The sequence below is a fragment of the Convolutriloba macropyga genome, chromosome 1, assembly GCF_964194025.1.
Source record: "Convolutriloba macropyga chromosome 1, txConMacr16.3, whole genome shotgun sequence".
Classification (NCBI taxonomy): Eukaryota; Metazoa; Xenacoelomorpha; order Acoela; family Convolutidae; genus Convolutriloba; species Convolutriloba macropyga.
In genome coordinates this window covers 69,751,127-69,776,232 of record NC_134468.1, presented here as the reverse complement: position 1 = coordinate 69,776,232, position 25,106 = coordinate 69,751,127, and the positions used below count along the sequence as shown (strand labels likewise).

The following is a 25,106-nucleotide window of genomic DNA, read 5'->3' as shown; positions in this document are numbered from 1 at the left end:
TGGTTAAAATTGAACAAATTTGAGCTAGGAAATGACTATATAGTATAGAACAAAATATTTATAAAATTGAACGCCTTTTTTAGCAGATAGAAATAGAGGAGCCATGTCTTCTTACATGGTCAATACAAATATAATAGTTTACGAATTGAGTCTTGTCAGAAAACCCGCAGCGGTTTCAAAACTCGACAAACCCGCTGGCCCGTCATAATCAAAAGATATGATTATTTAACAAAGCAGTTGAGTGGTTTTCTGATGAACAAAGTTTAAGGCTCTTTTGTTTACATCTCTTTTTACCATTTTCCGCAGAACATATTAACGGCGCATCCATTAGGAAGTAATCTATGAAAAGATAATTGGCGAAAAATTACCCAAAATTCGATTAAAATATGAATTGCGGATTGAAAAGCCATTTTGAAGATTAGCCTTTGCAAAAATCAGGACTCCTCCGACGTTTGGCATGAAAATCAGGTCTCAAGTAATTATCAACAAGTCTTGCTTAACAATGATATTTGGTAGGAAAAAAAGTAACTTAAGATTGGCGTGCTAGAATAACTTAACTATTTGCAAAGTAATTTATGCGCTCTTACATTCGGAGTCATGATTCACAAAAGCAATGCGGCTTCTTACCGTTTAAGTTAAGGTCGTTGAGGTGTAAACGTAAAAAATTGCTAAAAACTGTAAGAATAGCGATGAATGCGGTGAAAACAATTGAGAAATGCAATTTTTTGCGATTAATGCAATGAATGCGTTGAACAAAAAAGTTTACCGCTAAAAATGCAAATCTTACAAAAGTTTACCGGTTAACTTACCAAATGCCTTTACTGCAGAAAATATTGCAAAATAGATGTACGAGTAGCGGTGAATGCGTTGAGAGCGGTGAAAAGGAAATTCACCGCTAAAAACCGCAAACCGAACAAAGACTCCCTGCTGAGTTTGCACATTGTACGATCGACTCAAAGTTTCAATGAAACTGTGTACGATTTGTAAGAATTGAGGTGACGGCATTGAAAGCGTTTACTGAAACGCGCACATAGCTGTAGTAGGGGTAGCAAAAGTCGTTTTTTCTTAAAAAAATTTATTTGCATGATTTCTGTCTACTACTATTAGCATGCCATTTTTATTAAACAGTTTTATAGCAACCAGCAAACAGATAGAAGACTTTTAACCTTTACATAATAATTGTTCCTATCCACTTTAGTGGTAGAGGCACTATATACTCATGTAGGCTTTTTTGTTTAGTCAATTGTGGCCGACCGATATATTCATCGTACAGAATTATGAGTGGTGTCATTAGAAAGCCCACCCAGCATTAAATATTTAATTAAAAAGCTGTTTTTGAAGTTCACTTTGGTTAATAGTGAAGCAGACTTTAATTTGTTTAGTTTAGGTTTTACAAGACGCTATTTTGGTCTTGTAGTTAAGTATTTCTGTTTTGTTTTTTAAGTCAATGGTGTTTTTGTGGTTATTTCTTTTTTTGTTCCTCTTGTCTCGCAGTCTTAATAATGGCTACTCTATCTAAGTTGCTAATACTCATTTATCAAAAGATTTGAGTGGAAAGCTAATTTGGGTCATAAGTGTGAAGAAGTCTACACATTCTACATTTTTTGTGTAGACTGCCTGGGAAAATTTTTGGCTTTTCGGTGTCTTTTAGGACAAATTTCATGGTCAGATATCTCTATATCTAAACCATAAAAAGTTTTTAGCAAAATTTGTCTTTAAAAAGTTTTTTTCATTGGTGAAAGCGGTTAGAGAAAAATTTGGCCCTAAAAACAGCACTTCTTGCATCAATTCACCGGTGAAAAAAAACTGTAATTTTTTGCGGTGAATTTCTGTAAAACTTTGCAGTTTTTAGCGGTGAAGTTTTCATTTTCACCACTTCCTATTGGTTGCGGTAAAATATTTTTTCAACGCTTAAACAATAGAAGCAAGTGGCAGAGTTGAATAAGAAGTTGGTGACTACAGGAGGTGAGAGGTTAAAACACGGGTACGGAACTTCTTTTTTTTTGTACAACTTCTGTTGAAAAGTGGTGAAAATGAAATTTTTTCCGCTAAAAAAAACAAACCTTAATAAATTTCAGCGCTCTAAACCGCAAATCTTACAATAGCTTTGACTTCGCCGCATTCTTCGCTGAAAGATACGGGCGTTTTGCTGTGAATACTTTTTTTTACCGCTTTTCACCTCAATTCTTACATTGTTTTTCCGACAGAACCTGGTCCTGGCACGACATTTGCCAGCACTTTTTAATGTAATATACTCGTCAGACACTGACACTTTGGTCATATTCCGCGATAAAAAATTCACCGCTTTCAGCACATTCATCGCCAAAGGATGCGAGCGCTTTGCGGTGAAATTTTTTTCGTCGCTTTTCACCGCACTTCTTACGTTGTTTTTTTGACAAAACTTTGACCAGGGACAACATTTACAAGCATCTTTTAATGTAAAAAACTCCCTAGATATTGACACTTCCCGCGATAATGTAATCATATGAATGCACATTGATTAGAAGTAATTAGAAATATCCAATCCAACATCATGCCAAGCGCTTTTCATCGCCATAACCGTCACGCTATCTGGGATGTGATCCAGAATAGCCGCCGTTTAAAGTGCACCTACTGGCCCGTCAACCCCGCGTCAAAGTTTTTGGGTGAATTTTGTAAGAAATGCGGCGAAGGCTCTGATTTTTTGCAACGAAAGCGGTGAATGCGGTAAAAAAAATAATTCTTCGCATTTCACCGCACTTGATACCAAAATTCGCCGCAAAATTCACTGCTTTTCTTGCAAAATTTTATCGCATTTGTTTTGCAACGTTTAATGAATCTGATTTAAATTCAGAAGAAATATTAAAGAAGTAGTTGACAGTTCGCTCAGTGGAATAAGAAGTTAAAGACCTGCAGGAGGTGCGAGAGGTTCGCACCCATGTATGAAAGTTTGTTTTTCGTAAGAAAACAGAGAAAGCAGTGATCATAGATAACTCGCCGGGATTCACAGCATTTACTGCAAAAAGTGTAAGAAAAACGCTGCGAGAATTTTTTCACCGCATTTTAGCGCATTTCTTACAAAAATTTACCGCCAAACCTCGACACGATAATAGACGCAAATTATCTGCGCTTACTTAGAGTTTGGGTGTAGTAGTTACCCATCTGGTACAAAATTTGGATGTCCTTCTTTTGAAGAAAGCTCTATACGATGAATGATACCCTATGATCTGCGACTCGGAATATTTTCTTTTGCTTATTTATGTCGATATTTGATGACCAAAAACACTTTTGACTTTTAACCTAAAAAACTTCAGTATACCGTGAATGGGCTTCTGACAATTTTTTGGTTATCTTTGGCACCCATATGCCCTTGTCGAATTTTAACGCCGATAACGATGTAAAATATTGGGGGTAAATTCAATATTTTTTAACCAATTCAACTCAACACTCATAATTTTTGGGGTATTGCGGTGTAATTCGACGCAAGAATGGGGGGGGGGGGTAATGGGTTAATTTAGGGGGTAGAATGGTGCAAGAGTAAAAGTAATTTGTAGGGTAAAATGAAGCGACAGTATGGTGTAATGAAGGGTAAAACGACGCAAGAGTAAGGGGCTAATTGAGGATAAAAGGATGAAAGAGTGAGGCGTTGTAAGGGGTCCATTACTCTTGTCTCGTTTTACCCCCATTACCCCCTGACTCTTGAATAGTTTCACCCCTTCCCCCCTACTCTTGGGTTGTTTTAAACCCCCCACCCTAATTACTCCCGAACTTTGCATCATTTTACGCCCATTACTCCCTACTCTTGCATCATTTTCCTTTCCTTGGCAGTCCCACTCTTACAGCGTTTTACCTCCATAGTCGCAGAGTGACAGCCTTGAATCCAAAACCCCTGTTACATGTTACATTGGCCAGTTCGCCTTGGCCCTCAGACCACCGATTCTTGCTAAGTACTAGCCATCCCATGAATATGACTTAAATATTTTATCCACTCACTCTTACATCACTTTAGCCCTCTAAATTTATTCCCCAATCTTATCTCTTTTAGGAGGTGGGGCTAATTTTTGAGGGTTCAGTCTATAATATACCACCTAACCCCCCATAACGGTTTCATCTTACATCTTCCCACCCCCTTATCTAAAATTTAGAGATTCCCTTAAAGTTATCCCCTAAAATCCTCCATGAATTTTCCCTAATATTAAATCCTCTGGGGGGGGGGGGGGGTAAGCTTGGGGTTAAAGTCTGAAAATTCCATCGTACTCCCCATTGCTTCCCCTTTTGTTGCATCGTTTTCCTCCTCTAAAGATACCCTGCAACCTTACAGCCTTTCGGATAGTAATTTTGAGGGATGAAATCTGACATTTCCCCCTTACTCCCCATTAACCCTTTACTTTATATCGTTTTACACCGCACTTTTTTACATTTCTTTGATGAGTAATTTTTTTGGGGGATATAACAGTTTCCCTCTTACTCCTCAAAAACCCTGTAAGCTTACATCGTTTTACCCGCCCCCTAATTATACCCCTATTACACACCACTACTTCAAATCTTACATCGTTTTATCTCCCTCCATCTAAAATTACCACCTAAACTTACATCTTATTTGGGGTTAATTTTGGGGAGTAAAGTATAAAAATTAAAATCTAAAAGTTTTCACGTTAACCCCCATTACCCCCAATTACCATCCTAATCGTTTTACCGCCCTGAAGTTACCCCCTAATCTTACATCTTTTTGTTGGGTAATTTTTGGAGTTAAAATCTAAAAATTCAAACATTACCCCCTATACAACCCTAATCCTAATTGTTTCACCCCCTTAAAATTATCCCCTATTATTATATGTTTTGGCGGGTATTTTGGGGGGTTAATATTTGAAAATTCTCTATACCCCCTATTATCTCCATTATCCCATAATCTTACGTAGTTTTAACACATAGACAATTACCCCCCTACTCCTACATCAGTTTGGGTTGGGGGGTTTGATAATCAGGGGGTATTTGTGACACAGATGGTTGCGCATCTTGTTCTCGATTTCACCGAATGGGAATATCGCATTTAACCCCTCTTTTATTTTCAAAAATCGCTATTTCAGCTACGCAATTGAATTCGGCTTAAAAAAATCTTGCTTATAAAATTTATTCGGAGAATACTAAGTACTAAAACATTGAGTGTTTTTTGCTTTTGGGCTTTATGGCTAAAACTTCCCCTTGCATCTGAAAGCGGCTTTGCAATTATTACAGGCCAAAAATCTAAATAAAAAAGTTATTAAAATTTAAGTCTCGTTAATTTTTCAAATGTTAGTTGTCTGCTATGACACATCACATCAACTTTCAAAGAACCCCATCAACGCTCAACCAGGGAGGATTTTCCATTTTTTTGGCATGGATTTGCGTACAAAGAATTTTGAATGGACTGGAAAAAAATTTCTAGGCTTTTTGAGAAACCGCATTCCAATATATTATATCTTGAGAGTTCTCTGACTAAAAGTTTTTATGGAGTTCATTGTAGAAATTAGTTACTTCATTACTTCTGGACTAAAAATTGACTAACTGGTTAAAAATAAAAATTTGCCGTAGAAATTGAGTTAAACACAAGGCAGTTAATTCACACATTCAAATAGAAAAACTTGAAAACTCAAAAATTTTACAAACTTTGCGGCAAAGATTAACGTATATGAAAGATCAAAAGGTCACGAACCTCAGCCGAATTCGATCTTCACAGCCGGATTCTGAAATCTGAAACCATTTGATTCCTCACTAAATCCAATTGACTATTTTTCTCGTCAATCAATAGCCGTTCGATCGTATTACAATTCTGTATGTTTAAGTTTCATCAATGTTAAGAATAATCTGAGTGATAACCTATGTTCAATCTTGTACTGAAGATTGTAAAATTGATTGTTGCTAACTTCTTGTTGGAAAGCTAAAGTAACTAAGGAATTTGTCGTCTCTACGATCCCGAAAAACAAACAAGAAAAAACTATTGGTGACCAAGAGTCCTATTACAGTCCAAATGAGAGCTAACTGCTCATTACAATGTTCTCTTATGATCCCCAATACATTTTGGAGCAATATTTTGCTCAGGGTTTCCCTTCTCAAGAGGGGATCGACACTTTTTTGGTCCCAACTTTCAATATTTTCGATCTTGTGGTTTTTCAACTTTTGCTAATTTCTATGTTCTTCAAGCGTGTTATTAATCTCTGTTGGTCTAATGGCTCATGCTCCTTCTCAGTGGTGGCATCAACATTGCTTGCGTGTTTTTGAACAGTGATCAAAACCCTCATAGTATAATGGCAACGATTTCAGCAGTTGTCTGTTGAACTCTCCATGTGCAGTTTGAAATTTGCTGATCGCACGACGCCATCGCGGCCGATGAAAACTTGGATTGTTTGTCCCATGTTGAATTCAAAATTGTTTGACGGAATCTTTTACTAACCAATCAAGTACTCATTTGTTCATGTTGGGAAAGCTTTCTTTTGATCATTTCAATCTTTGATTCCATTGAGGAAGATATTTTGAGTCCATCTTTTTCCAGATCAGGTCTGTAAATGCCTCAGGCATTTTGAAATAATTTCTTAAGACTTAGTACAGCCCACTGTTTGGTTTGGAATAAAAATGTGCGCTCTATGTCTTGGCCTGAAGTTATATCATTTATGTGCCGCAAGAAATTCTGCTTTACAAGTTGAATCATTGTACTGAGTAGCTCATCAGTGAAACGTTGTTTGTTTAAGATTGCAGTGAAGAAATTCTTGTAATTTTTAACCAGTTTTTAGCAAGTTAACCTAAAATTAGGGACTGGAGGGGCGTTGAATTTCCATACAACCTTTTTACGAGCTTAGTCAATTTCGATCATAGCTTTGTCCCGTTTTTTCATGAGTTCCCGCATTCCATTCTCTAGCTGCTGCAATGAAGTTTTTGCCGCTGACACTGATGATGGTACTTGGGTGGCCACGTCGTACGATGAATCTGTTCACTGCAGCTATGACTCCGCGTCCAATGACTCTGCCACTTCGATGAATACTGCGTTGGTCTTTAGGCGAGTGAAAGGGCAGTAAAATCTCTGTAAGGTATTTTGAGGGACTTTGACTTCAATGTGTGCAAAGTTATCAGCTCCGGTGGGAGTCAATAGAAACACTTTCTCATCAAGTTGCGCTCTTGAAAAGCTTGCTATCGGTTGGGTATTGTGGGATTGCGTTTTTGAGTCAACATTTGATATATCAAGACTCATGACCTAATTTTTCATAATGTGTCCCTTAATCCAATGGTACATGCCTCTTGTTGAAAAATTCTGACAAACTGTTCAGCGTAATGTAGGTTGTCAGAATAAACTCTCCTTAACAGAAATTATACAACATAATGTTTTGCTAAGAAAAAAAACATATTGAAATCGAACACTTCAATTGATCTTTTACTTAAATGGTCCCTTCTGCCTCTAAGAGGATGACAATTTAGCAAAGTTTATCGTTTTTGATATCTCCTTACAGCTGACAACCGAGCACTAAACTTTTGGCAAATAGGGTTTGCCTTTTTTTTAGTGACATTTTGGTGATGAAGTGATGAAGTCTCGTCCAATTCGAGAGGCTCCTTCTATCAATTTCTGTCAGCTTCAACTTCCTTCCTTCGGCAAAACGGCTTTTACTACTTCATTTGATCTTTAGCGAGCCTTCCCAACTTGTTCAATTACACGGTTTTTCGAGTTCTTGGAGAACTAATCCTCGGCTACCGGTATCCGCAAAATTTTTGATTCCTTAAAAGTGTCTTCACTTGATGACATCCATTGATGAGTACTCCAGATTTTCCGCTGCTCTAATGGCAACAAACACTTGTTATTTGTATGCTGACTTTAACCATTGCAACACTGTTGCAGAATCTGTCCAACGATAGGTTGTGTTAATTTACGCGTCATGTTCAATCGAAATCTGCTTCATGAGACAAACATCATGAAGTGCCGCTTGAAGTTGATACTTCGCGATTGACATGTGGCGGGAGCTCAAAAAGCTCAAATCTGAGTTTACAAAGATTGTGTTAGCAGTTTCAGTTTGTAGGTCCATATTTCTCAAAAAATTGAAGAAAGCGCAAAAAACAAGCATATTCGGTGGTTTCTTCCATGAGGAAAGCTGAATTTTTAAATTTTTAGCCAAGGTTTTAGTGAAAACAAGAATTCAAACAGTCCTAAAACTCTCTTTTGTCTTTGAACATAGAAACAATGACACTAGGATTTACGATTGTTTCGTAATGTTAGCAGAATTGAAGTAAAAATTCAGCGAAAGTTATGGAAAATGTTCTTTAAAGGAGCTGAAATCAAAAAGAAAAACAAAAAAATTAACAAAATCTGTTGATCTTCGTATTTTTTGGATTGTTTCAAACCTTTTCAAACTAAAAATAAAATTTTCAGCTCTTCTTGTTGAGAATTCAATTGCTGCAAGAATAGTCAAAGCAGAAAAACTAAAATTCACAAAGAGGAGGCAAAGCAAAGAAAAATGTTCCGAAATGTTTCAATTTTCATCGGGAAAAAGAACTATCCCTCACTTCGAATTAAGTCAGCATCAAATCATGTTGATTGTAGTTGTCCGTTGCAATGTTTTTAGTTCTTGATTTGAACCTCTGATTTAGAGCAGTCAAAAAAATTACTTTAGTCAAATAAGACAGATTTTTCGCGGCATTTTGAACTCTTTTTTACCCATTGCCACTGCTGTGTTCATCAAAAAGACGAAATAACTGACTTCATAAACAACAAAAAAATCCTTTTTCTTGATTTGTTTTAGAAAGTTTTGTAATTGCAATGGGAAACAAAGCAAAGTGTTGTTTTCAGAACACAATTTTTCTCATTGGACTTCTCAAAAACTATTGTGGCAAGAAGAATTTTATATTTTCCTCTGATTAACCTGTTTTGCTACCCATAATTTTCGGCTTTCGTCATAATTGACAACGCGGAAAACTAATCTTGCCCCTAAAATATATCAATCTGTTTTTTATGATATTTTCTGATTTACCTAAAGCATTATTGACCAAATTTCATTTTTAGGTACATTAGGATTACTAACAAAAGTCAGTTAGTTAAGAGAGGGTGATTAAATTTAAGCAAGTCGTTATGATATAGTTAACCAAACTAGAAGGTTTGTTGTTGATTTATACCATGTCTGATTTTATCAAAAGATTTCAAAAAAATTAAGGTTTTCTGATGATTTTCATTGCCTTCTGATTAATCAATGTCACCAGGGGAAAAGCAAAGACAAATTTTACAGGTGGACTTTCTATAGGGAATCAGAAAACAAATCTAGAGAAAAAATGTTCTCAAAAAATGAATTTGATAGTTTGTTGTGGTACAGAACAACTAGGTCGACAAAACATGGTAGCATCACTAAATTGAACAACGCCAAAAAAGTTTCACATTATAACTTTTTGTTGAAAACTATTCCAGAGCCCAATTTTTTCCAAAATCCGACTTTTAATTTTTACATTTTCCCTAGCTTCGGGACTGATCGGTCAAATACATCTTTAAAAGTTAATATTTGAAATCTATGTGCCGTGCACATTAATAGGCAAGCTCTCTTTTTAAAGCAGACGTGAATTTAAACTGCCTAGTGAAAAAAGTGACATGACCAAAGTAAGATCAGTGATTAGACTTTCCCCGTACTTGGCGTTAGGTCCGCGCCTGGAAATAGCGCCAATTCAATTTCAGTAATGGGCAATTCTAATTTCAAGTCTCATTTCATTACTGATTCATAGCGCTATGATCATGTCAAGTTTCAAACTTAGCAGTCTCAGTCCAAGTCTTGGCCAAGACTTGGCAAGTCTATAAATCCAAGTTTTGGCCAAGACTTGGCAAGCCTAAATCCAGCCGAAAGGTGCTCATTCATTAATATCTTTACAAAATTAGAAAAAAACAAGCTCCATATATTGTTTGTCAAAGCAGATAATTTTGCAACGTATGTTAAAGATCGTCTAATAACTCAATAAAAAGTTATTAGAGAACGAGCATCAGGCGTAGCCTATTTTTCAGGAGTATTGGACCTGAAATCTGAAATTCTGCCGAAAGGTTTAATCCAATTGGTATACGACATAGATCATCGGATTGCCCGTAAAATAAGATTTGAAACTATCTACATGACAACCTGTTGTGACAAGTTTTTCAAGAACGACTGGAAACGGCTCAGAAACACCTCAAAACGGTCCAATTCGGGCACATGTGACCTCCACGGTTCCCCTGATTTCAGTTGGTTTCATTTGGTATCCATTTTCAGGAGCCCCGAGAAAAAGCATAAAAATTAATGCAAAGAGCGTGTCACGTTACAAAATTTTTCTGGAGTTCAAAATTTTCACGCCAGATTTTTGAAAGGTTGATTTTGACGTGGGACTCAACTTGCAAGTGTTACCCAAATCTTGACCAAAATTGTCAAACTTGTAAGACTTGTATTTAGACTTGCCCAGTACTGGAAAACGAAATAAGACTTGGATTTAGTCTTGAACAGTACTGATATAGACTTGGAGTTCGGTCCGGGCGAGCATTGAGAACCATTGTTTTTTAAAATCAAATTTGGAAGCGTTTTATGAAGTTTATGATACTTAAGTTTTGATAAGTATCAGAACTAAAAAGGGGGCGAATTCATGCCCCCCCCCCCCCCACCTACCACAATCTCCATTATTTTAAAATATTTTTTGCAGTTTTTCACCACTGAGGGAGATCGCGGCCCGTGCCGAATTGCATCAATAACGGGGATACAACTAATAACTCTTGGTGGTGGCGGCGGCGTTGGTGGTGGCGGTGGTGGTGATGATGGCGGGGGCGGGGGGTGGTTTGGTAGGATTCTGAGGATTGATCAGAAAGCCGAAACTGTGAGAATTTTATGGAATATATATACTTCGGATATCCAACTTTTGTGTATATATATATCACAACTATTCTGGCATTATATGCAACAGCACGTAAAATAGGCATGGCTGAGTGCACCCATACTCCAAAAATATACAAAAGCAGTTAGTTATAACAAATTATTACCCTATCACGCGCTACGGTCTACACATGCAGGCCGAGCTAGTATGTCGACTATCCCTTAGAGTTGCACTTTCCCCCACCTACGCACTGGGTTGTTTTGAACCCTCGCATTATCACATGTAGCCGGAAAAGTCTTTATATTTAATAAATCGCAACCCTAACTAGAAGTAAGCTTATATACTTTGTAATTGCTTAGCTATATCAGAGAAGTGAAATTGAATTCCACTTAGTTTAATTGTATTTTGTATGTAGCTCGATAACCCCCTCGTTTTCTGCATTATTTGGCATTTAAGAAAATGACAACTGTATTAAAAGTCCCGGAGCCATTTTCAAACACCGCAATTTTCCATTGTTACAATGAAGTTCTTTTCACTTATAACTGTTCACTGTATCAGCCTGCGTACGAAGTTCTGGATAATCACTATCATCAACTGTGTCAAATAGAAGAGCAGACAGCATTCGAAATGAGTTTACATGATCGGTAAGCAACTCACTTAAAAAACTCACTCTCTAAAGATTTCCCTTAAATTGTAGCATGAAAATGTTCCATCAGATGTGTCAGTTTTTCTCAGCCCATTATTAGGCAGGATTCTTTTCCCGAAAAATGTGCTCAAGATGAGCCAATGCTTTGATATTCGACAAAAGTTTAACAATACTTGAAAACCGTATGCAAGTTCTATGCCCACACTTTTTTTAGGATTAGATTTTTAGGGTTGATTCTAGGGCCATAATTGTTTTACCCAAGTCGAGGTGTGCGTTAATGATCAGACAATTAAAAACTCACAGGGGGTTGTAAAGTGCGTTTTGATTACTTGGACGAGCCCCATATTAAAGTCTGCCTACATGAACGAGATTCCTAGTCAAAGTCTTCATAAAAGGAGTGATCATTAAGGCGCTAAATTCGAATCATTAACTGGCTAAAGTCTGATCATTACCCTGCTAAATTCTGATCATTAACAAGCTAAATTCTGATCATTACCGAGCAAAATTCTGATCATTAACGAGCTGAAATTTGATCATTAACGAACTAAAGTCTCATCATTAACAAGCTAAATTCTGATCATTAACGAGCTAAAATTTGATCATTAATGAGCTAAGGTCTTATCATTAACGAGCTTAATTCTTTTGAGTGCAGTTTTTAGGATGATGATATAACATTAGATAGGAAAATTATCTCAATTTGATTGAAAAAACCCGCTTTTGAGATTTTCCTTTATTTTCTGGTGGTGTTTCCCTCCTCCTTTCTAATCCGGGCTGGGAACCGGCTGCGGCGGAGTTACAAACAAACAACTATAGGAGAATTGAGACCAATCGAACGGTAAAAATCCGCGCTCGCTGTAAGACTCTCCCCAAGAAAAACCAAACAAAACAATACAAATTCTAACATAATATAGCTAGAGTAAAAATAACTGTTTTGATTAGTTTCTTAGTTAGAATCCCATTTCATTTATTTGTTGATCATATTTGCCGAGCAGATTTTACAAAAATTTTTAGTGTCACCAAACAACCATCAACAGTTTTCTTTGATTTCAAGCAGAGATCAAAAATAGTTTCATAGGTTCAGTTTTGTGATCAAAACTGACTTCTTTATCGTCATATGAGGATTATTTTTGACAACAATGATGTTTTTTAATATTAGTTTTTGCGTTTCAAGAAAGCCTCATTTTTGGTTTCCGTGACTTCATCAGGAGTTTGTAAATGAACACTTTTCTCACAGGGATTAGATTTGATTTTAGTTTCGTTTGTAGGATCATAATAAAAAATCAAGTGTCAACCGTATGAAATTATATGTGACACTCGCATTCAACCAAGACAACATCACACCAGATCGTTTAGAGAAACAGACGGCATTCAGGATGAGAAAAGTTGATCAGACATGTTATTGCAGAGAAAACCTTGTGAAACATTCGTTTCAAGTCTTCTGTTAAAATGCTTGCGATACTTCTACTTTCTTTCGATCTCAACATAAGAAAAAAAAATAAAACCTGATGCGATAAAAAAATAAAACTTAGTGAAATGTCCGTATTTGGTCGAGACATCGTAAGACATGGGTCAAGTCTTGTCCAAGACTGGGCAAAATTTGAGTCAAGTCTAGCCCTAGACTTGGCAAGACTTCAGTCATGTTTTGTGCCGGACTCGGCAAGTCTTTGTTCCACCGATGGTCCAGAATTGACAAATCCTAGTAATTGAACAATTAATAAGCAAATTAGATTTTGGAGAAGACGTTATTTAGAATGATTGCTTTTAGCAAATTTGGTAAGGCTTTTGTACGAGAAACTTGTTAATTTTTGTTTCTAATCCAAATTTTTTCTGACATGAGCCTCTCTCAACTCGAAATGTCCTATAAATTCACATGTTAAACATTTTTTAATGAACAGAGAGTGGTGACCACGACTGGCATTTTAAAAGTTGACACAATCAGAGCTCTGATACAGTAATGATTCGCAACTTGGAATTTCCGTGAATCAGTACTGATTGAGACGTTACATAAAACTTATTTTTTGGGTCGCTATAAAACACAATTCAGCATGCAAAAATAAGTTGCTATGTTTTTACAACTGCCTGAACACGAGTTTTTTTTATCACCTCATAGAAGATTGAAAGTATTTGATACACAAACTACTAAGATGAAAGAAACTTTAATTTTTTTCCCGGTAATTGGTCGTTTACTGTAAATTCTGATTAGATATCATAGCAGATAAACATTGCACCTCACTAAACTTTTTTCATGAAAAAGATGTTTAGAAGGTGAGTTCACCAAAATTTTTGTTGTGCTAGATCTGATGAATAATGCTGTATAGTCAAAATCTTGAAAAAAAATGTTCAAGAAGAATTAGATTCATTTTAAACAACATTTTTGTTCGACGCACGAGAGATCACAAAACGTTTCTATTTGTCCCCGCTTTAACTGACTGTGTGCTTCATCAATTTAAATTTGCTAAAATAGTTTCTGACATTTTATATCTAAAGATTAAAACAAGGCTTTTGAAATCATCTGAAAAATTGGTTACCGTTACACATTCGGCAACGACTGAAATATAATATGTCAATTTGCAAACTAAGAATAATATTTTCTACGTTTAAATTTTAACTTAAAATTTTTTTTCGCAGTAACTGATTTTAAATTTTTTGAGGCCCAAATTCTGACTGTGACCTGTAGTTGTAGAACAGAACATCATCTGACTTGTTTTCACTAAAAAAAATTCCTAATGTCTTACAAGTTGCTAATGGACAAAAGCTGCATACTCTAACATTGTATAGGCAAGTCATCTGTTCGAATCTTTTCAGGTATGACAAGATAAAGAGAATATTCTATAGCAGCTCCGCCCGGATCTTTTCCGCTAGCGCCCCCCCACTCCTATATAGCCGAAATTTAGGCACCCCCCAAAAATTAATGTTTTGCTCCCTTCTGAAAAGTTTATTTATTTTCATAATATCGTTCCTAGTATAGTACATCAACAACCATATATGTAGCAGTTTTCAAGAAAGTTATAGTTTTTAACCCCTTTACAAAGCTCGTAATTACTAAAAATGCAATAACAACAAGTTTTTGGTTGATGCTTACATTATATGCAGTGACTTATTGCTATACACATATTATTTTCAAACCTCCGCTCTAATAGTATTTTCTAAATGCCTATTCATACGTATACATAGGTAATAACTCAAATGTATACATAATGTTTAAACATATACAAATGGGGGGTGCCTAATTTACTGGGGGGGCGCTAGCGGAAAAGATCCCTCCGCCCGACTTTTGGAATGCGGGGGACTGATGTAGGAACTGCCGTGAGAAAATAGCTCAAGTGACTGGCAAAAATAAGCAATTGAATGCACTGAATTACTGTTACAATGTTCATCATACTCACTCAAAAATTCTTTGCAATTTACGTAATTTTTACATCAAATTCTCTTTAGCCAAGAATCGGAATCTAGTCTCTGTGTTTATAATAATTTGTTCCTCTAATTCGCCGCCAGTCTATTGATTAGTTAAGGAAGACCCTATATGGCTTCTCTTTATCGATATACAGCTCTACTTCTGCGCGCGAAGCGCACTTATCAATCTCTAAGTAACTAACCGACTCTAGAAAACACTGAAGGTGAACATTATTTGTACGGTATATATTTCAATACTCCCGGAGTCAAAAGTATATACATTGTAGTGAATCAAATAAGACTAACTAAAGCATATAGGCATTCGGTATATAGAAGAGGACAGAACCTCCTCAGTCTGTGATTGGCGGAGAATTCACGAAGTAGATTTATATGTGCTGCCTCAACCCAGACAAGAGAGTTCTTTTGTCGAGTTCAATTGCAGCTCAAAATTAATGTAATTTCCTTCTGGATTCTTTGAGTCAAGTTTTGGGGGACTTCTGATGTCAATTATATCAGGTCGAAAAGTTTTGATTATGAAAGTTTTGTGAAAAATTGGAAAGGAAAACACTAGATTGTTGTTGACCATAATTTAAAATTTAGATATTTGTAAATCATTCAACCAAAGACTTTTTTGGCGTGGCCTGTTGAGGTAACGGCTTTTGAAATTGTATATTGAGAGTTAGTAGGATAATTTTTGACTTTCTTGAGTTTGAAGTAATTTGTTAAATCCGATGACTGGAAAAATTTGGAATGATACGGGAAATGCTTGGTTGATGATTCGTAGAATTTAACGTTGTCTATGTTTTTCCCTGATTATTGCTATCTATTTATTTATGTTCTCGACGTATTATAGATTTGACGTAATTGTCCGGAGAGTGTTCCATCAATGTTGAATTTTAGCTCAGGTACATGCAAACGTAATGTGAATGATTTTGTGTCAGATATTCTGTAATCTGATAAATGTGGATAGAGAGCGACTCAAATTGTTCCATTAGACTGCATTTTTGTACTAATTGCTGCTAAGAGTTGTTTTGATGGTTTAAATTTGCTTTCATCGAAATTTTTATTTTCGTTCTATGTGTCTTCTTTGATGACAGTCAAGTTCGTTCCTTCAAGAGGGAAGTCACTGCTCAGAGCAGTGTCTTACGGTGACTGTATTATTTAAACTTAATTATTTAACTAATATTGACCATTATTTAAAACTTAAATGTTTGTAAACCATTGAACCAAAAAAGAAAATCAGATTTTTTAGGCTTGCTCAGATGAGTTAACGGCTTAATGAACTGAACCAGTATTAATGGTTGAGTACTTAATTCTTTTTTTTTAAAAAAAACTGTCAATAGAGCCTTGGTTAAGACCTATTAGCTTTTGGTAGCGGAGGGTTAGTTTTATTAGCCATGGGTTGTAATTCAGCTTAGTTTCTAATTTGAGACAAGTTTTCAAAGTTTTTTTGTAATTCATTATGGAAAATAGTTTTAATTGTTGTGAGATTGAAACGTTTTGGCATCATCAAGGAGAGGAAAACTTTGACCCGTATTTGCGCTGTCATCTGAATTTGTATCAATTGCCTGATTGTGTAAAATATAGTTTAAATATAGCTGGCTTTGTGGCAATTCTTCGAGAGAAAAATTTTGCGCTATTGTAGTTTTCCTTGTTAACGCGCGGTTTCCAGCATTGCGGTTTTTGAATGTTTTTATACAGACTTAATTTTCTGGAAGCCAGTCCATATTATATTGTTGCCGTAAAAATTCTAGTGATTGGTCTGACAAATTGCTCAAAACTTTTTGACAAATTGCTACAAATTGCTCATTTCTGTGTGTGCCCGTTCGTTATGCTTTGCTGGACTGCCCAACAACTTGATTCAAAGATAAAGATTTTCTAACGTATTTGCTCATTTAGTTCGCTATCTCTGTCCGTTTTTATAAAAAAATTCAATCAAATCGTAGAACTCTTCGATTTATTGGCTTGCTATGTCATGGGCGTCTTCAACTCTTACTCATTTTTGATGCGTTTAGTTCACTGTGAAGCATTTTGATAGGATTGTGCTTTTTTCAACAAGTTTGTTTCTATGGCAAAATTTTAATTTTGTTGTTGTCTTTGAATTACTGATGAGTTTCTCCGCAGATCAGACGTTGCAAAATCCTTAATTGCACCAGTTAAGAGAGACGCCATTTGGGTTTTCTTTAATGGCTTAATTCTTACAGATATAGAGATGCTTAATTCTGCTCGGGAAGTTGATTATCTGACTCTAGGTGACCAACCGGCTTTACAAAACACTAAAGACAAACTTCAAGATTTACATTTCAAAAATACCGATAAAAAAAGCATAGACATGTTAGTCGATCAGTTAGGACTAAATGAATTATATAAGCATTCGCTATGTAAAAGAAAATATAGTCTTCTTAGTCTGTGATGAGTGGAAATATGAGATAGTAGATTTCTATCAGCTGCATTGAACTAAATTTTTCAAATACATGCTGTAAATTGAGACTTAAAATTTTTTCTGGCCCAATCTCCAGGTTAAAAAACTCTTGCATTCTATAATAAAAAAGATTGTTGGCAGTTTATCAATTTGGCTCTGAAGAGGAACACAACTCGGATGAACAAAATGACAATTTGAGCAATCTGCAAAACAAGCAAAAATCATTGAGTTTGATACACAAGTAAGAAACATTTGATGCTACAAAGATTGTTATTTTTTCCAAGTGTTCTCCTTGATGCTTGTTTCTCGACGATTTAGCATTATGTTGTGTAACAATTGGACCCCCACTTCAATTTGCTCCCTACTTAAACTTTTTATAGCATATTGTTTGCATTTCATGCATTTAGATGTTAAGTTTTGTGGAAGAGGTATACCAGGGTCGAGGTGTGTTGAAATTTTAAAAGAAATGCGTTGAATCTCGGTGAGTTAATTACTTTCACCGCATTCTGGGTATTCTTACAAAAAAGACACATCCTAACACGGATTCAAACGTCTTACAACCTTCATGTCTTCAACTTACTATTCCACTGCACCAACTATCACTTACTTCTGTGGTGCTTCTTGTGAATATAAGTAAACATTGGAAACAAATGCGTTGAATTTTTGCAAGAAATGCTGTGAATTTCGCGGTGAATTTTTGTAGGAAATGCCATGAAATGCGGTGAAATATTTTTTTCACCGCATTCACCGCAATTAACGAATTTCTTACAAAAATTCACCACATTCGCTGGGTTTCTTAAACAATTTTACCCAAAAACCCCGGTCCGGGTAGACAATATAATGATGCAGCAAAATTTTACACCTAGCGCGTTGCAAATAATTAAACTTTGCTTCTAATAAAGACGCCCAAAGAATAATGCGTTTTTTTTGTTATATTGGCGTTTTTGTTTTTCATACAAATAATTTTTTCGGACCTAATTTTTAACTATCGAGAGCAAAAATGCATCCATTCACTCACTAATACCGGCTAATACGGGAAAAATACCATAATAAATAAACTACCTATAAGTAACAGAAAGTATTGAGGCTTCAGATAGTATGGAGAGGCGGCTATTTATTTCTGCGTACAAAGTAAATTTGTATAAGTCTATCCCACTGACTGTGTCATACAGAAATCGATTTCCGTAATGGAGAGTGTTTTGCTAGATGAGTAACCAAAATAGATTGGTCTGACTTTCAAATGCTTTCGCGGTGCGATTACACCTCTAAATTTTAGTTTTGAAATTAATTCTTTTTGAATACCACTTTTCAAGGGTAATCGCCTTGCGAATGCAGCGGTTGCTTTTTGACTAATATTTCGCTTAGCGAATTATTACTTAATTTAGCTATCTAGAAAAAAGCGTTCCGTAGAGCAAAATCCGGTTGAAAGGGATTCAACTGAAAACTGAATTGAGATTAGCGAGAACGAACATTGAAGTTTTACTTAAATTTGATCATCAATTTGATCAGGCAACATTACAGCTGCAAAAAAAATTTGAGGTAAAACAGAATAGTAGACGACATGAATAGACATTAAACCATAACTCTTGAGTAAACGAATTTAGCAGTATGAACAAGAAGATTTGATCGTCAAAATTAGGAATGAATAAAATTAACAATGAAATGACTGAAATTGAACTAAATTAAGATTAAAACAAAATTATTGGATTTAGCGCCATAATTGATTTGTACACCTATACCACATTTCCCCCTCAACAAAATAAACAACGAAGTATGTCTATAGCAAAAGATTAGTAAAATATGTACTAGTTACTATTTTAATAAAATAATGTTTGTAATTAGTTTTATGTTTAATCTGTATCACTTTCAGAAGCGCATTCCCCCTCGCAGACTGTTTGCTAGTTTTTGGACCTCCATAGTTCGGGGAGAGTACTGTCTCGCGTACGTCTGAATGTGTGAACATGAGCCTACTGTAAAATTTGATTCTTCGGTGTCTTGATTGTGGATGGCAGTGTTTTTGATTGAGAAAACAATAGATTTGTTTTGAATTTGATGTAGTTTTATGATCTGACGTCTTTTTTGTCTAGAAGGTGCTGTATTTGACGATAATTTGGGGGGATAAGTCTGAGTTGAGGCCATCGATTCGTCCGATTCGGTTATCGATGGCGATGATCGTTTTCGTTTCTGTGAAGGCTGAATAGCTGTTCGGGCTTTCGTAGCGGCCTTCATTTTGCTCGAGTCGGTAGTTCTGCAATGACAAACGATGTTTGTAGGGAGAGTCATTGGCGGTGCACAATCAGTGACTATTACTATTGGTGGCTGTGGCGGCGCGGGAACAACTGTCCTTTTGGACTTAGTCGGCATTCTCACTCGCAGTGCCCTCGACACGTTAGAATGGATGGATGAAACACCAATCATGTCATCGGTGGAACGTTAGTGTTCAATCTTTTTATTGCCTTCAATTTTTCTCCTCGCATCCTTCGCATGGTGACTAATTAAATCTTTGGTTGTTCTCCCCTAGGCACTTTTGGTCTTCGTTCGGCATAAAATCTTAAGTCTGTCTTTCAGCTTTTGTGCCAAATTTGGCAAGATCTGAGTTTCTAACAGTTATTTCTCTTCTGCCTGTCTCTTTTATAATCGAAGTGTGTTCGTTAGATTTTATGACAGACGAGCCTGGCGCCAAGACTTCATATAACCCGTCCAAACTCTTTTTTGATTGCTTGGATTTGGGTTTCTTATTCGCTACTTTTAGCGTCAGTGAAGCCTCTGTTCTTGGCACAAGTAGACCAACAATATAACAATTTGATGAGGGACCATGCGGGATTCTTTGTCTGGGTCCTCATTGCAGCGTTTTCTCGCGTCTTTACTGTGTTGATCTCTTTTTTTCGAAATCAATGTCACTTCGTGCCTCGCTAACCCATTGTTCATCTGGTATGAGCTCGTCCCAGCGTACTGTCTCCATGTCTAAATATTTATTCAAAATTGGTTTGTATGTTAAAGTATTAGGATTGGGTTCAGTTGAAATATTGCTTAGAGTAGTGTTAGCTTTTCCTCCAAAATGCGCTTCAAAAGGTGAAAGATTAACTGTATTTTGACGGCATAGAGGGAGTTGATATATAATTGAATTTATTGACGCTTTTAAATTAAGGCAATTTCGCGCCGCCGTTTTAATATAAGCTAGTCGATTCTTGATTGTTTGTATTAGCCTCTAAACTAAACCAAATGCTCTGTGATCATGAATTGGGGCTTCAATTAACTGAAAATTATTTTGATCAAAAAAACTTTAATTTGCTGACCGATTTGGCATTTTGCTTGATCTATTCTAATCGTACGAAGGATTTCATGTAATAAAACAAAATCTTGAAGAACTTTCAAAATATTTTGCGCATTTGCCCAGTCAAATACCTCTGCTGTTGGGAATTTAGGGAAACGGTCCAAACATGCCAGAAAACAGTCCAAACACGATTTTTTTCATTATTTTTCGGTCCGCCGAAATCAATTTCAATTTATTAACTTGGCAATTTGCACAATTTTAGTGGTGCCCATTTGCTAGGTGGTATAATAGACTTAAAATTTTTACCAATTTTGAAACAGGGTTTACATTTAGCCGTTTTGGCAAGAAGATCCCGATGTATGAACGGCCACCAGGCGTGCACCGCCATATCTGTTATCACACAACTCCCTGGATGTGCGGCGTGAAATGTTTCTCCATACGGGTCCTTGATGGAGTTGGGGACGGCAATTCGATCGTCAACACATAAACAGCCATTCTTCACATGAAGATCCTTCCAAAGTTGTGTATATACGGGCTAACCAGGCGGCAACGATCTTCCTTCTCTGTGATTACACAATCGCGTATTTCTTTGAGTTTTGCATCTTTCGAAATCAGGCTGGCCTTAAGTGTACTTGGAAAAACTTTTGAGATGGCAAAAATGAAAGCGTCTGTATATAAATCGCCGCTGGATGTTGTTGTCACAGTTGTTGTGTATGTATCCGGTTTTGAGGTTGTGACTGGCGCTGATGGGGCTGTGCAAGGGCCTGCTTCATCTGCGAAGCGAACTTTCGATGGTCTTGCCTGTTTTATTTGTGAGACATCATTAGGACGTTTTGAAAATCATTAGCAATTCGTTTAAAATTTTAGGAATGTTGTTTCAACTGATTGATAGGCAAACAACGATGAGGAATGTTTGTAGTCTCAATTATGTTAGAGGAATGTGATAAATTTGGTATGATTTTACCTTAATGATGTACAGATCCCATAAAGGATCGCAACTTCTTTAGATTAGATGGTGAAGATAATTCTTGAATTGCACCAGTTTTTTGATACTGGAGTTATAGCAGACAGGGTAATACGATGACCGAGCCATTCATTTTGATCTTTTGCGAAATGACATTTAGCCAAATTAATGCGAATATTTTCCTGATCTAGTTTTATTGAACATTCTCTAACAAGATCGAGATGATTTTCGATTCTACCTCTATTCAGTGTTAAAATATTGTCCAGAAAACAGAATGTAATATTTGGACCGGCTAACATACAATCGATAGCTTCCTGAAATTCTGCTGGCATATCCGTTAGCCCATAGAAGCTTGTTTTGAGTGATTACCAAAACATAAGTGCCGGTAAGTACATTCCACCGGTAATATATTTTAAGTACTGTCATATCACCGCTGACAATATTAAAACTACAATGGCTGGCCGTATCAGTATGAAGATTAAGTTGCTTGTATGCTTGATGCAAATCTAATGTTGTCAAGTAGGCCGTCTCTTGCGGTGCGTTTGACAGTTTTTTGAGAGATAGTTTGTATTAGTGAATCGATGTTAGGCATTTGGTATTTATTCTTGTGAATTGCTTTATTCCGAATTTTTGAGTCCGAAGCCATTTTGATTGATTGGTCCTTTCCAACCGTAATAACGGTTGGGGAAATGAAAAACTGGTCGGAACAATTGTATAATTTTTCAATATGTCCATCACTTAACAATTTTTTGAGTTCGGTTTTTACTTTCGGTTGAAGGTGAATTTGTACATTTCTCCCTTTTTGATGGGTGACACGATTGTTTCTATAGAATTTGGATTTGACCGTATGAATTTTTGATTGAACAATTCTCGAAATAAATTTTGGAAATTCTTCCGCTAGTGATTGTTTTATTGCACAAGGTATTTACTTCGTTTTTTGGACAAGGCTTTTGTGAAAAATTTGTTCCTAGTTGATCGAATATATCACGTCCAAGGATAGGTCAAAAACCGTCTGCAACCACTGTTATTTTGGCTTTACGAATTTTCCAATCATTACATATAACTGTTGTTTTCAAAGTTCCTAACGTTTCAACTATATCGTTAGAGAAAGATTGAAGTTCGAGTGGTTTTTTCTCTGACCATTTTGCTTGTATAAACTTGAACATTATTTGTTTGGCAAGTGACATATTTATAATAGTGCACCCACTAGCAGAATCAGGAAGCCGTTGACAGTCGGTATTATCAATCGTTTTTGTTATATTTTGCAGAGCGATTGGGAATTTATTAAGAGGTTCCATCATTGCAACATAGTTATCGTCTGACGAATCGTATTCAGAATTATACTGCTCATTAGAGTTTACAAAATTTACATTTTGACTTTCTGTTCGTTTTGCAGTTTCAAAATTTCTACGTTATTGACGCGAGAATTTTGTCGAGAATTTTTTGGATTATTCAATTTTTTCCGACATACCTTTGCAAATTGGTTGAGCAGACCACAATGATTACACATTTTAATCAGAGCAGGGCAAACCCGACGATATGTTGATGTCCAATTTTAGCCACAGCGTCTACATAGACCAGTTGCTACGCAATTGAATGTACTTCTGCTTGGCTGGTTCATTCGAGCATTCGCGCCCGAAATCTACTGAATTGTTGTATTGCATTAAATGCGCTGCTGTTGACGTTGTTGTTGTTGGAAGATATTCGATGTTGGTTTTGATGACCCATATCCATGTTGACTGCAATACCTAGAGCTCTTTCAGGTTCCACTGTATCTCGAAGGAGTTCTCGTTGTATATCACCGTCAAGCATATTGGTAATGAAGATGTCTCTAATTATCACTTCCTGGCGATTTTCGAAACCACAGTTTTCTGCCAACTCTTTGAGGACACTGTAGAATTGCTTCACCGTCTAACCTTTCTTTTGTTTTCTCGAAAAGAAGACATAGCGATCAAAACTGATATTCCGGGGTCGAATGAAGGCTATTTCCATCATTTCCCAGAGTTGAGAGATTGTAAATATTTTCATGGGTAAATTTCTGTGTCAAGAGACGTCGTCGCTCTGTTCCAGTGCTGAGGTAGAGAAGAGAGACACACTTCTGGTCACATAGTGTCCACGGCCTTTCGTCACACAAGATGCCTGCTTCTGTAATTTTTTGACAATTCATTTCCCATTGAAGTTTCAACTGGTTTTTACGAATTTGAGCGTTCCGTTGAGCAAAATTCGGATGAAAGTGATTCAACTGAAAACTGAATCGAGATTAGCGAGAATGAAGATCGAAGTTTTTTAAATTTGATCATCAATTTGATCACGCAACATTACAACTGCAAAAGGAAATTTGCGGCAAAACAGAATAGTAGACGACATGAACAGACATTAAATCATAACTCTTGAGTAAACAAAATTAAAAGTATGAACAAGAAGATTTGATCTTCAAAATTAGGAATGAATAAAATTAACAATGAAATGACTGAAATTGAACTAAATTAAGATTAAAACAAAATTAATGGATTTAGCGCCACAATTGATTCCCTCAATTTTTCACCTATACCACAGACTGACAGAACATTTTCTATCAAAATTTAGCTTGTGAAAAGTAAAGTTGAACCATTTAATTGTTTCAGCACTGAAATAACGAAATTGAAAGTGTTGGATCTGCTGTATCTCTCATGGTGGGCTTCGCGAATGAAACGGTTCGATGAAGCGAACAATGAATTGCACGAAGATATGCGACTAATGACTTTAGCCGAAAATCTACTCGAGATATTGCCTCACTCAATTGCTGAAGAGCATTGTTTACATTTACATTTGTTTCACATTTTCTGCAAAATGAAGATACAAAAAGACGGTGATCAGTCTATATCAGAATCACGCAAATCGCGAAGCCTTCTGAACTCTTTACGTCAAAAGTCGAATTTGTTGAGGAAAAAATGCAAAAGAACTCTAAGTTGTTTTTCAATGGGGATGCTCATAGATGAGTTTTGGATTGCCATGCTTGTGAAAATGAAACGAACTAACGAAGCAATCGCTTTAAATTCGGAAATTTGGGAAAATCTCGAATCCAACAATCAGTTTTTAAAGAACAAACTGATTCGAAAACAGAAGGTTTCAGTTATGTTCGTTCAACTGCAGTTACTGTTATCACAGGGTTATAGACCGGAATATATAGAAAAGGCTAAATCTTTGGCCAAACGAGCAATTAAAGAAGCGGAGGAGGTCTTCGGTCGAATGCCGAATGCATTTATTTGCAGAGCGCACCAATTGTCGGCCCTATGCCATCTCATCTGCTCAGATGAACCAAGCAAGGGTGACAAAACCAAAGCAGTAGAAAGTATTGCAAAAGCTTATGCAATATGGACCGAATTAATTAATAAATCTCCCTTTAACAGAATCAACCACAGGTAGGAAGCTTAAATGAAAAGTAATGTACAAGTTACAAATATTGACATTTTTGACTATTGCGTTTGTTGGATTTTTGGAACTCTACGGTAGAATTAGGCTACGGGTCTGCATTCAAAACTACTAGTGATCATAGACCATTGAGATGGTGACTAGCCATAAGGCTAGGGTGCCGTGTTTGTAAGCAGACTACAGGAAGCCC

The 25,106-nt window shown here is 36.3% G+C and overlaps 1 protein-coding gene across 1 annotated transcript in view; it reads left to right on the top strand.

Annotated features, from left to right (window-relative positions):
- The first annotated feature begins 10,999 nt into the window (after nt 1-10,999).
- Nucleotides 11,000-25,106, top strand: part of LOC142348708 (uncharacterized) — a 79,769-nt gene continuing 65,662 nt past the window's right edge. Inside the window, exons 1-2 of the mRNA XM_075400198.1 lie at nt 11,000-11,450; nt 24,130-24,906. Of these exons, the coding sequence (XP_075256313.1) occupies nt 11,266-11,450; nt 24,130-24,906 (962 nt within the window). The 5' untranslated portion in view covers nt 11,000-11,265. The remainder of the gene's footprint in view (nt 11,451-24,129; nt 24,907-25,106) is intronic.